Below are 16,185 nucleotides of genomic sequence, written 5' to 3'. Positions count from 1 at the left end.
GACTTATTACATTGAATCTCTGTTTTGCTTTGTCAGTGGGTTAAAAAAAATTATCCATGTAACTCTTGAATGTGAACTATGCTGGGATTATTTCTTACACTTTATCTTCCAGTGAAAGATTATACGCTTAATTAAAGGGCTCAGTCTTTATATTTTGTCTTATGAAAAGGTTTCTAGTTGTTAATGTGCTAGTTTCTGCTTCCTAGTGTTTTAATTGTCTACTGGAAGTATTTGTTTCTGTAAAAATAGATTTCTCTTTATGAATATTGAAGGACCTCTTTGGCATCTCTGAATAACTGAAAGTCAGAGGTGCATGTAGATGTTCACATTGTCTTCTACAGAATCCAACTGGCTTTCTGAAGCTTTCAAAACTTACAGAAACTATCTTGCTGTGTTTTAACTTGTGCTTTTCAAGTAGCTCACTAGTTCTTGGGGATGGGGAAAAAGCTGACAGAATTCAGAGTCACCTATCTACAATGGGAAGCAGTGTAGTGCTATAGACTTCTCAGATAACAGTAAACTTAGAAGAACTTCCAAAAAGAGAGATTACATGGATGAAAAGTAATTCAGACATACTAATCTGAAAAATGTTTCATCCATGATAATAAGCTTTAAGAGAGTGTCTGATTTGGGTATTGCTTCACACAGGTTGCCATTGAGTGATCTGTCGGTGGTTTTTACAAAGGGTCATTTTCACACTTGCCTGCACTGTACCAGCTCCCTTGTTACCTGCTGGTTTAGGATGTAAAAAGCAAATATATAGATGGAAGAATATTCTTATTTAATGAACCATTATCAGTGTGTATCAGCTACTCTTGAATATTTATGGAGCACAAGCTAAAATTGCTATCAGACAATATTTGCAGTTAAAAACACTGACAATCAATTCAGCTAATTGAGAGAAGGCACCACTTTGTCGGTTAGTGCTAAAGATTGTTAGGGAAAGCCCAATTAATTTACTTTAAAAAAACACAGGAAAAAAGTTACATTCAAAGCAAAAAAACCCCTAAAGTCACTCTTAAAAATGCTGTATTTCATCTTTCTGTGGAGTTCTTGACATTCTGCAACGTATGGTTTTCAAGCTTGTTAAAATTACCCTATTTCCTCCTAAATTTTAAGGCTAAACAAGTGTAATGGGGAGAGTAGTACTACAGGCTGGCTAAGAACAGGCTATCATGGATTATCAAAAGACTGTCTCTTGTTTGTTGGGGGCAAGGAATTGAAATAGTCTGCTAGCATGTCATACTGTAGATTTGACTGCATAACATAGTTGGTGTTAAAATTCTTTTGTGCCTAAGAGTTTGAACATTCTAAATGGTAAGGTTTTTTTTTCTTTTTACTGAATGCTTTTGCCTGGTCAAATGTAACTCCAAAACCATCACCAGTAAGGCTCATGTAGCTTCCTTTGCGGAAAGATTATAGAAAAGCTAATCTAATACAGTATATTCTGCTTATATAATTGTCTTAGCTTCTCTAAGTACAGTCTTCTGACAACTTTTTTATTAATTGGTATGTCTCAATGAAACAAAATAAATGAAAACCAACCTTTCCTTTGAAAGATTCTCTGTGGAGAGTATAAATTGGGGTGGAGGCTAGTGTCAGTTGTTTAAGCCACAGTGTCCTGGTGTGGTTAAAGGATACAGTGTGATGCAAAGTTCATTAGAAGGCCTTTTTTTTTTTTTTTGGATTGGAGGTAAACTCTCTGAGATTGCTTGGCATTGAGTCTAATTGGAAGAATTCAGGGTTTTTTCCCAAGGTATTTTTGAATCTAATCCAAACTGCTTAGGGGTTATGTACTTAATGTGAACTGTATTTCTGTTCACTCACATACCAAATGGTACTCGGTAACATAAAGCTTGGATATAACCTGTGCCTTCTACTTTACCTGTAGACCTTCTTGAATTGAGTTATGGTATGGTACTTTCAAGTGATTTTGAAGAACTGTGGGATACTCTGCATATGCAGAATTTATAATGGAAGAAGAGAAGGTTTTCTGTGTCTGATATGGGGAGGGGGAAACCCCAAACCAAACCAGTTCAAACTAAATGCACCATTAAGCTTAGCAACCTGTAGCACACATCTGAAAATGCTGAAGACCTGTTCACTTCTCCTTAAAAAGTTATTCAATGTATTGAGCACAATGGGGAAGATACTTGATAATCTGCCTGTGATGAGTGCAGTTTGGCTCCATTTTGATATCTACTTAGCATGACTGTGGCAGAAGACATTCTCTGAAGTAGCTGTACTTCTCTCACAGTAAAGTCAGTGCAAGCAAGTTTTTATTATATCATCAGGACTTAAGCTGGAAAAGGCTTTTCAGGTAGAGTGGGCAGGTAAGGGTAAGAAAAAGAATTCAGATTTTCAGAATGAGTTACAGTGGAAAATCCATACCTGAACTCCTAACATAGAGAAGCATTTTGAGTGTCTCTATCACTTTTGGATGTTTGGCAGTGTTTTCTGTTTTCCTGGCTCCAACTGAGGTATTTAGAATGAAAAGAAATATTTCTTATATACAAACTTAAAATCCGTACTCTTTATGCTGTTGCTTTATGGAGGACTTTCTTTAGATCTTCAGGAAAGTGTTTTAGGAAGATGTTTTAGTTTTGGTTCATAATATTCAAGCATATTTTATTGACATTTGTTTCCTTAAGTATAAAAGTTCAGAATTGTGTACAAATAAACATGTAAGTGTTCACTAAAGTACAAAAAATTATTGGTTTAAAAACAGAAATACTTAGAAGATCGACATATTTGCCTGTATAAACAGAGATATTCTAACATTAGGTCACATCCTAAAAGTATCTTGTGTTTTAAATGCTTTAAACAAGGTTAAATACTCAAAATTAACAGCATTTCATTTTATGCTAAGGATGGAGTAGCTTTAAAGAAAAAACACCTTTATATCAATAACTCTTTATTATTATCTTTTCAAAGTCTGGGAACTACCAAAAAAGGAATTGGCCCAGTATATTCTTCAAAGGCAGCTCGAAGTGGACTCAGAATGTGCGATCTTGTTTCTGATTTTGATGACTTTTCTGAAAGGTAATTACTGTACACAGTTGTAAGCATAGTTTTCGGTTTCTGGGTAGTACCCTGTGTAAGCAATTACATCTGGTTCCTGTTATTTTTCTTAATTAAAAGTTCTTATAAAATAAAAAATTACATATAATTTTCTTATATGATCATGATTATTATCATAATTCATTGTTTGAAATTGTTAAATTATCAAATAACTGCAGATATGTAACCAGTAAAAACTGAGAGTTGGTGGGGAGTTGAGGAGGAAAACAAACCGAAAACCTCAGTGAAGCATTTTTGCCTTTCAGGTTCAAAGTGTTAGCCAATCAGTACAAAGCAATATATCCTACCTTAAAGATAGATATTGAAGGGGAATTGGAAAAGCTGAAGGTAAGCCTGCTTCTGTCCCTTCGATTATATAGCAGTTACTGATACGTGAATCCCTTGGTGACTGATGCTTGTGCTTTTGCGAGGTGTTAGACTGTATCATGGGAAACCATATGTATCAGTGTTGAAGAGTCTGCTGCTTATCCTTAAGGACACACTTGGCCCTGTTTTGTGCAACATTTTAAAACTTGCTTTCAAGAGAGATACTGTGAATTTTAAGAAAAAGGCTTGTAGGGGGCGATTTCCTCTTGACTTCTCCTTGCTCAAACATACAGTTTAGGAGAAAATCCAGGATTGTAGCTGGGGGAAGTATGTTTTGTTGTAAACCAGAATGTTAAGTCCTTGTTTCAGAAAGTTAAGAACTGAAGTAAATAGTTTTTCTAAGTAATAAGCCTTTTAAAAAAAGCCTAGGAAAAGAGAAGAATTAGGAAATAGGAACATAGGAAAATGGAAACTGGAAATCGATAGCAGCTGAACTAATGAAACCTGATTGCCAGCATACTGGTTTTGTGGTTAATTATGGATTCTGATTTGATGTTTTCCCTGCGATTGGGATGGTTGAGAGTTTCCTCACTGGTATTAGGTTTTATTTGCACAGGATCCAAGTTATTTCAAAATCTTGTGAGGTGTCTTACCATTCTACCTAACCTTTTTGTTCCTGCTTTTTATAGAAACTTACCTGTGTGAGATTTTTTTTAAACCCTTAAAATGTCAACCAAATATGACATTGTTTAAAACCATTGAGGTGTGTGGGGCACAGGGCCACATACAATTACATGATAATTCTTTAAGAAAATCAGGCCAAAGAAAACCTCCTTCCTCTACCTTTAATTTTTACAGTTCTAGAATAGAATATGTGGGAGTTCATAGCACTTCTATTTGTTTTACTTTAAATAAGGCCTGTTGCACATGTTGAGTTGTAGTTTTTTTATTAGTATGTAGGACTGGAAACCAGTTACAGTTGATTGCTTCATAGTGCTTTATAGTTTACTTAATGCAGTTCAGGATTACAGAATATCTGAAACTCCTTGTTAAGGTGGAAACACAACATGTATTTGTAGCTTGAGGAAAATTACTGGTCTTATGCTAATGCACTTGTTTCCATTCTGAAAGACAAAGTGTTATATTTCACATGGAGTAAATTGTTAAAATGAGAACATCACGTGTTCTCATAGAGGAGAAAGGCTGTGTACCAAGTGATAATGTGAACGTTATTGGCTTCTTGCATCCAGCTACTCAGTGGCATTCAGGCATTTGATGGGTAATTCCAATAAATAACTTCAATTTTACTTAAAAATTATGACTCACAATTGTATGCATTTATTAGCTTCAGATGGCCAGAAGTGGAACTTCCTTCATGCTGGTTTTGGGGGAGACATTTGAACACTTAGAAATAAAAGACCAAATACAGTACAGTGATAATACTCATGCTTGAATATTTCTAAACCATTCCAGAAATTTGGATTTTTTTTTTCTTCCTCATCCTTCCCCCTTTTTTCTTTCCTCCTAGGAAGAGTGTATGTATCTGTTGAGTAAATCCGAGTTTCACCTTCTTCCTCCCTTTGTTCACATTACGGCATATTTAACAATCTTTGTTTGCTTTTCCTCTTCGAAAGGAATATGAGCATTGTTATGAGGGAACAATAGCAATTCTACTCTGGCTGCCTTTGTCATAATGAAATTATACTATACAATAGTCTTTTGTGTTATTCAGGGCTACATGGAAAAAGTAAAACCAATGGTAAGGGATGGTGTTTATTTCATGTATGAGGCTTTACATGGACCACCAAAGAAGATCTTAGTTGAAGGTGCAAATGCAGCACTACTGGACATAGATTTTGGTAGGTATGGTCTTTTTGAGACACATGTTGATATACACTTGTGTTGTGAAAAAGGAACATTAAATATAAACTCTCCTGTGATAGGTTGTTCTCATGGCAGAAGTGGTTGCTTTTTTGGAAGAACAGCACTCCCTATAACTAGCAAATAATACAGGGCTGGGTGAGTGGGTGTGTTAATTAAATTATTTCAAAAAGCTGTAGACTCTCCTAAGAGTAAGAATTTGAATGACAGTAAAGATCAAGTGGCTCCTCTTAGAGTGTAGCTCTTACTTCAGCATCTCTAAATTTTAAATGAAATAACTCACAATTTTTTACATCTGTGGAAATCACTTGAGAACAAAAATGGAGGGCTTTGAGAGGCAAAGCATATATGCAAAATACTTTTTGACTTTTGAAAAATCAGCTTGCTTTTTTTAAAAAAACAGTTTCAAAAGTGTCTATATAACACTTAGTTTTCCACTGTTTCACATTGTTGGGAAGGGTGTTGGTAATCTAGATTGCTAATGAAGCAAGACTAAAAAGATTATCCAAATTTATTTGATATTCAAAATTATGCAGTTTTTCTTAAAACACTAAGTTTGCTAATAAATTAGGAGATTCTAGGTAGTAGAAGCATCTTCTTTTAATGAGATGATTATGTTTGTTTGTTATGTTGTAACAACAAGATAATCTGCTACCTCTGAGTAAGCATAAGCAACCTATGTAATTGACTCCTGCATTTTGTCACATCTTTCTTTAGTGTAAAGAAAGGCATCGTTTTTATGCTGAAATTGAAGCCCGTAAGGATTGCTGTCAAACAGTTATGAAACTGGCATGCACTCAGCTTTCAACCAATATGAGTTCTGGTATTGGGCATTTTCAAACATACTTAGTGTGAAAGCCTCTTCTTTTAAGAGTAAGATATGTCTTAGATTAGTCACTGTAAGTATAAGCATCAAACTTCCTCATGATAATCTGAATATTAGAAGACACATCCTTTTTTAACAAGACAAAAAAAAGAGGAATGAAGTCTTCAGATATGCTTGTCACAGGGAAATCTTTGATGCAAAACAAATATTTGCAAAAGAAGTCTATGTAGGGATGTTGTTTTCTTGTAAATGGTGAGTGTTTTGGATTTCATGTAAATAGAAGGTGCAGGCAGTCTGAAACACATCAGGTATAACACATACAGAGTTGTTTAGATTAGATTTTTTTCCTGCCTCTACTGTGAGACTCAAACACACGAGAAAATCTGCTCTCCATGGGTAAATACCATCAGTGGATTGGACACTTGTGTTAACAGTAGACAAGCCTTAGTCAAAAGGTTTGACATTGCCAATTTGATTATTAAGCATTCTGAATGAGGCTGATGTCTTTGCTTTGTTACCTAGAAGTCTTAATATTGAAGTGAGTTTTGTGAATATGTGTCTATTGGCTGTGAGGGTAAAAGATCCCCAGGCTTGCAGTCCATCCCACTTTCCTGGAACCCTGTAATGAAGCTCACATGTGCATTTGTCTGGGAATGGCAGGGGGCAGGTGTGGGCATGTGTGGTCTTCTGTGTTTTTACACACAGAGTAATGATAAAGCTATGTAAATATATCAGGCTGGGAGGTGAAAGTGAGTAAGAACTGTTCACTGACTGTTTTTCACATCCGCTAGCTATATTTACTTGTCAGTACTAAGAAGAGCTTTACTACTGTGTTCTAAGATTAAATGCTTGCAAGCTGCTGTTACGTATCACCTGTAAGCCTGGGTGTTTCTCTGGAGTGATTTGAGATACCTGAAGCTAATCTGTGAAACCTGACTGATCAGTCTCTGACGGATTTTTGACTTTGTAAAGATGTCTGTATTGCTGAAAGAACTGTATTGCTTTTAGTTCCTTTTGTCTTTGTTGTTCCTCTCTTACCTATCTCTGATTCATATCAAAAGACGTACAAAAAAGTCTGACACAACAGGTAGAAGTTTCTTGCTTATGTGCAGTTACAGTAAGGCTGAAGTATTTGTTCACAATTCAGCTGAGGACTGGCATGCTCAGTTTCATTTTCTACTACTTAATTAAAAAAGGTATAAACCTAAAGATTTTGAGATGTTTAACTCTTTTACTTTGCAATCCAGGCTGCATTTTGTACTAGAGACAAACTTGTACCACTAGACTATATTCCAGGAGTCTTCTTTTTTTAAATGATCTTTCTTCATTTGATTATGCAAACAAAGTTGTTATTTCCAGAATTCTGCACTTCATTGCAATTTCTTATCCTTATAATGTGCTGATCAGTTTGTAGAGTTTGTATTTTATTTTTCCTCCAAAAATTAAAAATAGTAAACCTCTATTCTCCAACCATTTAATACTGTTTTCTTAAGAGTCTCCCTTCAGATTTTTCCATTGTTCAGTTAGTGAGTATATTTAATGTAAGAAAGCAAGGCATGTTTTTCTGGTGTCTTACTCCAGTTTTTTACCTGTACAGTCATTCAGAATTGTTATACAGTCCATTTTTACCAGTTGAAGTAAGTAGTAAGATTTCTACCTTTTTCAATGAAAGTGGATCAGACAATGTACATACAAAGCTAAGAGCTCATTGAATGTATTCTTGACCGTAAAATATATTTATTGTGTGTTTTGGTTTTGAGTGTTGTAAAATCTAGGTAAGTGCAATGCAAGTGCACTGTTTCTCCCGAGTTTAGACTTTTTCTAAAAAAAACCCATTTAAACCCAGTGTTCTAATAACTTTCTAAACCCAATGTTTTGGTTTTTAATAGGCACATACCCTTTTGTGACTTCATCAAACTGCACAGTTGGAGGTGTGTGCACAGGTCTGGGCATGCCACCGCAGAACATCGGGGAGGTGTACGGGGTTGTGAAAGCCTACACAACCAGAGTTGGAATTGGTGCCTTTCCTACAGAACAGGATAACGTGAGTATTACAGCCACAGGTGGGACCTGCTGGGTAGAATAATTTGGTGTGTCTTGTCTGTCTTTCATTAAGTCAGTGTTAACAACTGTTAATTGCAAGTAGTTAAATGACAGTGTGTTTGGATGTCTCAATCTTCTGATTCTAGACTGGGCTTACAGAACTGCCAAACCTGATTGCAATTTTCTTAGACATTTCTGTGGAAAAGCAGGTTAGAGCAAGAACAAATTTTGAGAAGTTTGCCTACAAATCGTTGTCTTGAATTAGAAAGAATGTTTTGTATTGCTGTCTTGATCCAAATGGACAGCATTGTGAAAAACTGGGGGAAGGACTTCTAAGGTAATTTACAGTGTATTATAAAATGTTAAGTAAACACCTGCATCATGTATTGCAAATCAAAAGAAACACACTCATGTGTCTTACTCTTTGTTAGGAAATTGGAGAATTGCTACAGCAGAGAGGCAAAGAGTTTGGTGTTACCACTGGTAGGAAGAGAAGATGTGGCTGGCTGGACCTTGTCTCACTCCGATATGTCTATATGATTAATGGATTTACTGCGTGAGTTGTTTGCTGAGCTTTGCTGGCAACTTGACAGAAAACCATGAAATGCTGTAGATTACTGTAAATTGTGCATATACTAGTTAGTAACATTTGCACTGTTGAAATTGATCAATTGATTGTTTTGATATTTTGATAAATGAGCTGTTCCTCATTTTTCCTAACATTAAGTATTCTTACATTTGACATTTTCATATATGTAGATTTTTCTCTCCTTTCTTTATGGAGATTTCTTTTGTTAGTTTGTCTTCAAAATAAGATGGATGAGAACCCATCAGTATCTCCATTAATGTGTGTGAATATCAAAAATACAGATATGTCTTTGGGATGTTAATCAAAATGAAAGATAGGTGCCTGGAACAAACTGGTATAAAATTTGTAGCAGACCAAATAGTGCAAATACATATTTTATTTAAATACTTCTGTTTTTCTTGTTCTTTGTGGGTTTTGTTTTAAATGAGATGTAGCCAGGTATTTGTAAAGCCAGCATCTGATTATTTTTCTGCCTTCACTGTAGGTCAGGAACATTTGGCAAAGGACAGGAACAGACACCAACAGGCATCATGCAATGAAATAGTCATCTTAAATGGTTATGCCTTAAGTGGCTAGGTATCTTGGCAGCACCCTCACCAATTAAAATTACAACACTTAAAGTCATAGATTCATTCAGTTGGAGAATACCAATTGATACCAATTTGATTTTTTGCGGACATTTTCATGTAGTACTAGATCAAAGGATGCAGCAAAAACTGTGTTTAATCATTTTTTGTTACTGTTGTCTTGTTTCAGTGGTTGGTTTTTTTTTGGTTTGGGGTGTTGAAGTCAGACCAGATAACAGATTAGTGCCATGTGAGATATTTTTCTAAAGAAATAAAATTAATTGCAGGAATCAGTTTTGTTTGATTCCTTGTTGGTTTGTTTTGTTTGGTTGATTTTTTTTTTTACAATGTGATAAAATTCAAGAGTTGTTGAACTAGTTTAACTAGAGTAATGTTTCTTTATAGATTGGCACTTACCAAATTGGATATCTTGGATGTATTTCCAGAAATCAAAGTTGGTGTTGCATACAAACTAGATGGTGAAATCATACCTCATTTTCCTGGTAAGACTGCTTATTTAAAAATTTTAGATTTTGGTGAAATGCAATGTGGTACTTTTAAATGCATTTGACTTCTACTTGTAAAATTTACGAGAGCAGTATTTTACTTCAGCATCAAGCCATTAATGTCTTCCAGATGCACCGCATGTATCTTTTACCATACTACTACCTGCACCCTAAAGATACCTGTACCAAATACTGGTTTTGTCTACTAGAAAGATACAAAGAGCTATATGAAGCTTGTAAAACATAAATGTTGCTACTACTTCCCCTTTTTATTTTATACAGCCTGCATCACCTTCAAGCTGAATTGGGAGCTTGTTTCATACTCCAAACTCTATTACCTTGTTCCTGCTACTCTGTTGATGCCCATTTTTAGCAGGTCTTCATTTAAACATGCAGTGAACCCCATAAGAGAACTGGTCCTGTTGAAAAGCCAAGTTTTTCTTTCCCTCTGTTACTTTTCTAACAGTTTGCTTCCCTTTAATGATTCATGGAGCAGCCAAAAACCTACAGAAGCTACACAGTGTAAAAGAGGGACAAGGGGTGGGGCTAGAAACAAACAACTAGTTTAGGTGAAAGCAAGACTATTTTCTAATGCATGACCAATGTACATCAGCTTAGCGTGATAGAAACTGTAGTTCCTGAGGAGGACAGTAGTAATTTTTATTTGCAGAGTGCACATGCATGTTAAAATATTCAACTATCACAAGTCAGTGTTTTTATAGATAACATATCTTGTTCGGTTTGCAATAGTTAGACATACTCCAGAAAAAAAGGAAAAACATAAAACATTACTAAAGATTGGGCTTTTTGGTTTTCATTGGTACCTGAGGGTTAGAGGCTAGTCACAGGTTACAATTTTTCATGTGGTATCATCATCATCAGAGAACTTATTGTGGGTGAGGAGATCAACTGTAGTAATTGGATACAACTCACAGCAGGATTTGTGTAGTACAAAGAGGTAATTATGTATAAAGGAATATGTGATGATCTGCCACTAGTCCTTGAAAACAGCACATATCTGTTAGGAGTAATTCATAAGGAATTAAAAAAAAATCCTGTTTCTCCATGTGCTTGTGGGTGCTCTCTAACTGATTTGCTGTCCAGGATCTTCAAACAAAAGTGCCAGTTCCAGTCTGAATGCATGCTGAATGACTTTGATTCAGGAAATGTAGTTCTCGTCTTGCACTAAGCCAGGGAACGCTTTTCCCTTTTCAGGACGCAGGTATTACATAATTGATACTCATATCAAAACATTAAGGACAGTTGTGTTTACTTGAAATGGCCTTTGAACATAACGCAGATTGCACGCTTGAATTGAGAACTACTCAGTAAATGCTTTCCATGTAGCCTGTTGTATGACCTTGTGCTCAAGCCGGGAAAACCTTTGTATGTCTCAGGGCCAGAATCTTGTTAGATACAGCTTTTGAGGGAGCAGACCTTGTTCCCTGTATACCACTGTGTAACAGCTGACCTTTGGTCATAGCAGCACAATGTGGCTCACCTGCCTGTATTTTTCTTTACTGTATGAACAATTAAGAATTCTGGTAGAACTTTAGTAGAAGCTGTTGACATGCTGTCTTCCTTAAAGTGTCAGGAAGAGTTTGAGCTGAACTTCTGGTAAGCTGGAAGATGCTGTCTCTCACAGTGCCTCTGTGTTCCACACCTCTCTTTGCTATACTCCTCAACATTTGGCAGCTTTTTCAGCACATACGCTGCAGGTTACCCCTGCCCTTGGCATAAAAAACAAAAGGTAACTTTATTCCCACTTTATGTTTTGCAGACCATTAGACTGTTTCTGATGTCTACATTTCTGCATGCTGTGTGCTTGTATGATTTTTTTTTTTCAAATGTGCCACTGACATTTGAATTTAATTTAGAAGAAAACTAGTCTGGGAAGCTCTCACTGGCAGACTTTTTCTTTCTCCCCTTACTACCCTCCCACTCTCTTGGAGATGTTCATGATTTACCCTTCTTGTGAAATGACTGTCTCTAAATTAGAAGCACACATAGTACCCACCATCTCAGGAAAAGCGTGCCATGTTTCATATATTGTTCCTTTTTCCACCTGGATCAGAGAAGCATACAAGTCTCACTCAGGATTTTTTTAGCTTAGCTTTCTGTGTGCATTTTGTAATTGCCTCTTAAGCAGGAACCTAAAAGTCATGTAAATTTACAGCTGGCTTCAGTTGGTGTTACTGAGGCTGTTGTCTTTTGCTGGCCAGTGACAGGAGTCTATGGAAGAAGTTCCTGCTAACTTTGAGCCTATCAGTTTAAAAAGAATGTGAAAGCTATGGTCTAGTTCTCTAATGCCTCCTGTCTAAGTTCAGACATCAGTTGATTTCAGCACAGAGAGACATAACCTCTAGCCCAGGAGACTTTGAAAACACAGATGCTTGGGAAATTGGGAGATTACTTTGGACAAGCTCTACTTTCATGCTTGGTTGGTTTTTTTTCTTGCACTTTTTCCCTGGGCATTTGCTGTAGATTAAAGAGCTGGGACACTATTCTGGGTGCACCTTTGGTCTGACCTACATGACTGTTTTCATGTTCAGTTTCTGGAAATTGCTGGAGCATCTTTCTCTTACAAAGGTTCCAAGGTCCCAAATCAGATATTTTTTCTGAGCTGGAAGCAGCATCACATCACTCTTCAAATTACTATATCATTATATTTGCTCTGTTATATAGTTAAGCTGTTAAAGAATATTCTATCAACCCTAAAAGATAAATCCCTTCAGTGAAAAGATGAGAGAAATCTAGATGGTGACTAGATCTGGTACTACACTGAGCTCAGTTTGTGGCTTGTCTTTGCCACACATCTTATATAACACCTGCTGGAAGAAAATTAAAGAATCATTTGAAACACAAACAATGCATCCCTTCTTTTTCTTCTCTCTTAGGGGGAAGTAAGGAATTGAACTGATACAGGCTGATAGAAGATTGTAGTCAATATTAGACCGTTCAATACCAAATGCTTTCAGCTGTCTCTCTAACTTCATCAGAGAGGCCTCAAAGAAAAGAGGCCTGTGGACATCCAAGATGAGTTGTTCATTAATTTTCCCTCTTCAGAAAGGGGGAGGCTAGCAACCATCTGCACTGTCAGGAGATCAGTTTGCGGTTTTGCACTTTGAGTGTGTCTGTTCTGTTGTACAGATCACCTGGACAGCAGACAAGACCTCAGTTGTTACTGCTGACAATTAAGTGCTTATCCTTGTCTTCTACAACCAAACATCCTTAATGTGCCTGTCTGTTCTCATTGCCACAAGTATTGGTTCAGGATTCCCTTAACCTGGGAACACCTTGGTCCAAAATTTTGCACATTTCTTTGCTGTTACAGACTTTGAGGACAGCAGAGCAGTCTTCTTTCAGCTTTTTTCAAAATGCCTAGTCCATTAAGGCTGTCCTTACAGCACTGCTGCTGTTGAACTGTTGACTGCATCAGGACAAACTTCAATGTGCTCAGCTTGAGTTTGTTGGCTACACACAAGCTGGAGGGGATTAGCATATGGTTTTGTATTTGCACCCTCTACTGTGCCTCTTGCACCTCAAACCCTTTCTCAGGCTGACTAGCTGTCCTGGCAGGAGTGACTTGAACTGAGACATAGAGCCTACATATCATTAATTACTATGCCCTCTTCTTCATGAAGGCAAGAAGGAATGCCTGACTCTTGCCATTTTTTTATCAATATATTTTGATCATTTTCAGACTTAAGCCTTTTTGTTTTGCTGCCCTGTGTCATTCCCAGACTTAATGTTCAGATAATCACTGGAGTGATTCAGTTTCAGAACGGTATGCCTACTATGGTTTTCAGTACTAGAAATCATCACTGGATTCATAGTTAAAGGACAACATTGTAGCAAGTTACTAAATGAAGGACAAAATATTACTTCTGTTCTGAGAAGTTAGTGAACAGTTAGTGTTCAAACATCCTCTGGGACTCCACACTGGTTGTTAAATTCATTGCATACTTTAGGGGCAAAGGATCTGTGGGCATCAGAAGTCTGTTAAGCCTTAACCACATCTTACAACTATGTTTAGTAAGAGGAACTCTCCTATGCTATTTTAAAATATATTTTAGCTGCTTGATACTTACAAGCTGATTGTTAATTTTGCTTTCACAATTCCCTCATGAAGAAGGATCTGGTTCTCAGTATTTGTTCAGAGAAACAAAACAACATTTTTGGGAATTATTTCCCTGAAAAGTTGTTTTCTGAACTGAAAAGATTGTGGTTTTAGCAAAATACATGCATGTGACAGAGCACTGGAATTCCTGAAGTCTGAGTCCTGATAGTTACTGGATTTTCTTCCCTCTATGCTTATATTAACGAGAACCCAGACACTTTAGCGGCTGCAGTGCTTGTATTACCTGATGAGCAAACCTCTCTGTGTGAGGAAAGAAAAGCTTTACCATTAGTGTTTCATAGTAGAGACTATACAGTATCCATGGACATAAAGTTTTTGTTTCTCTTTGCTACTCAGCCAGTCACGAAGTCTTAAACAAAGTAGAGGTTCAGTATGAGACACTCCCAGGATGGGTTACGGACATATCAAATGCCAGGACGTTTGATGAGCTGCCTGTAAATGCACAAAATTATGTTCGTTTTATAGAAATGGAGTTGGGTGTCCCTGGTAAGTAGAATGTATTTTGTTCTTGTTGTCTGGGTTATTCCTGCTCTTTGAAACCTGTTTGGGATTTTGTATTAATGAACATGCCAAATACTAAAAACTGGTTTCTAACCATGCTTATTGTGCCACTGGTGATTATGGTATTACTACTTTTTTTTTTAGTAATTGAACTCAAAATTTTCAGAAGTTTTAATATACGTTCCTTCTTTGGCTTAGACTATAGTTCTTGTTCAATTAAGATTTTTTTTCCATAACTTGCTCAAGTGTCTTTTAGACTGGTTATAATTGAGTTTTAGTTTTGCTACTATCATAAAGTCAGTGGGACTATGAGTTATTAATTAGCATGGTGAATTATATATGAGAGTAAGAGGTCCTGAACGGATACATTTCTCTATGCTCCCTAATAAAGGTGATCCTGTGGTTCCATCCAAAGCTGGGAGTTAGGAGATGATGCAATTTTTTACTTTTCTGATAGTTTCTAACTATCTTTTATCTTACAGTCTGTAAAAGTGATTAATTTATTATGGCAGTTTCAAGAATACCTGCTTTTTGAAGTTAACAGTGTATTCTTTGAGAACAACAGACAAAGTTATCCTTTCTTAATGTGTGAATAGTATACTGTATTTTCTTCAAAATGTGGTGCTTCAGAAGATGAGTTTGTATCTTATCTTAAGATACAATCCACTCTTGCTTTGTATTACTTACAACAGAAGTTTGCTTTTCTCTCCTGCAGTTAAATGGATTGGAGTAGGGAAATCCAGGGAATCAATGATCCAGCTGTTTTAAAGATTTCAGATGCATGGAAGAAAGCACACTCCTCAAAAGACTGCTCATTCTTAAATGCATTAGTAGCCCGCAAAGCAAAGATGTTGGAAAGATAGATTTTTGCATGGGAAGAAATGCTAGAGTCGATACCCCCAGATCAATTGCTACTCCTGAAAGAGACTCTTAACATGAACCTGTATCAATTCCTGTTCAACTGCAATTACCAGGACACTTGTCGTTGTTGTTCAAGGTGCCATCAGATTTTTTTTTCTTTACTTAATATTTACTTCATAATGTAATTCCTGTTTGAAAATCCAAGGTAGCATTGCTTTCATGACTGTTTGTCTTTGTTATCCTCTCTCTGCTTTTGGCGGTGTTACTTCCCTGAAATTTTAGACAGTAAAAATAATGCAGTTTTGCACAGATAGTTTTACATCCTCATTATTTGTATTCCTAAAGCTGTTGTATTCTTAATGACTGCTCTTGTGAGTGATTAAAGAGGGGGAGTCTGATTTTATAATGCTATAAATGCTGTCTAAATTATTGTGTGATCTCTTTTTTAAAAGACGATGTGATGCCAAGTTGTTATGAATGTCCAGGTCTTTTTTAGCTGTATAATACAACACAGGAAACTTTACTCTTTGTAACTCACAGAGGATACTCAAGTGTTTACCAGGAAGTGTGCCCAGAAAGTTAGAAAATGGATATTGTAAAAAGTTCATTTGCAATTATTAAAGAACCGTTCTGATTTTGAGTTAAATGTTTTACAATATTACTCCTTCATTTCCTGGCTTTTTAAAAACTCTGTCCTTCTCTGCTTCCAAGGCACCTATCTTAAACTGTTCCCCTAATTAAATGGGGTTATATTTATATTTTGTGAGAAGTCTAACATTTTGATGCCCTTTTAAATTCCTTTCTTTAGAGTCAATTGAAGATCCTTCTCTGGAGGATTGCCAAAGTGCACACACTTCTGTATTTACACATTGAAGATGCTTTAA

At 36.3% G+C, this 16,185-nt stretch overlaps 1 protein-coding gene across 2 annotated transcripts in view; it reads left to right on the top strand.

Annotated features, from left to right (window-relative positions):
- Positions 1–15,938, top strand: part of ADSS2 (adenylosuccinate synthase 2) — a 36,557-nt gene extending 20,619 nt beyond the window's left edge. For both annotated transcript variants that reach the window (XM_066178527.1, XM_066178528.1), the window contains exons 6-13: positions 2,935–3,042; positions 3,327–3,408; positions 5,120–5,246; positions 7,984–8,138; positions 8,569–8,693; positions 9,698–9,795; positions 14,276–14,425; positions 15,156–15,938. In XM_066178527.1, coding sequence (XP_066034624.1) covers positions 2,935–3,042; positions 3,327–3,408; positions 5,120–5,246; positions 7,984–8,138; positions 8,569–8,693; positions 9,698–9,795; positions 14,276–14,425; positions 15,156–15,208 — 898 coding nt within the window. In that variant the 3' untranslated portion in view covers positions 15,209–15,938. The remainder of the gene's footprint in view (positions 1–2,934; positions 3,043–3,326; positions 3,409–5,119; positions 5,247–7,983; positions 8,139–8,568; positions 8,694–9,697; positions 9,796–14,275; positions 14,426–15,155) is intronic.
- Positions 15,939–16,185: the final 247 nt, after the last annotated feature.

The sequence above is a fragment of the Chamaea fasciata genome, unplaced genomic scaffold, assembly GCF_029207755.1.
Source record: "Chamaea fasciata isolate MVZ Bird 193981 ecotype frontalis unplaced genomic scaffold, bChaFas1.0.hap1 SCAF_3, whole genome shotgun sequence".
Lineage (NCBI taxonomy): Eukaryota > Metazoa > Chordata > Aves > Passeriformes > Sylviidae > Chamaea > Chamaea fasciata.
Note: the sequence above shows the minus strand (reverse complement) of the source record. Positions and strands in the feature narration are given on the sequence as shown.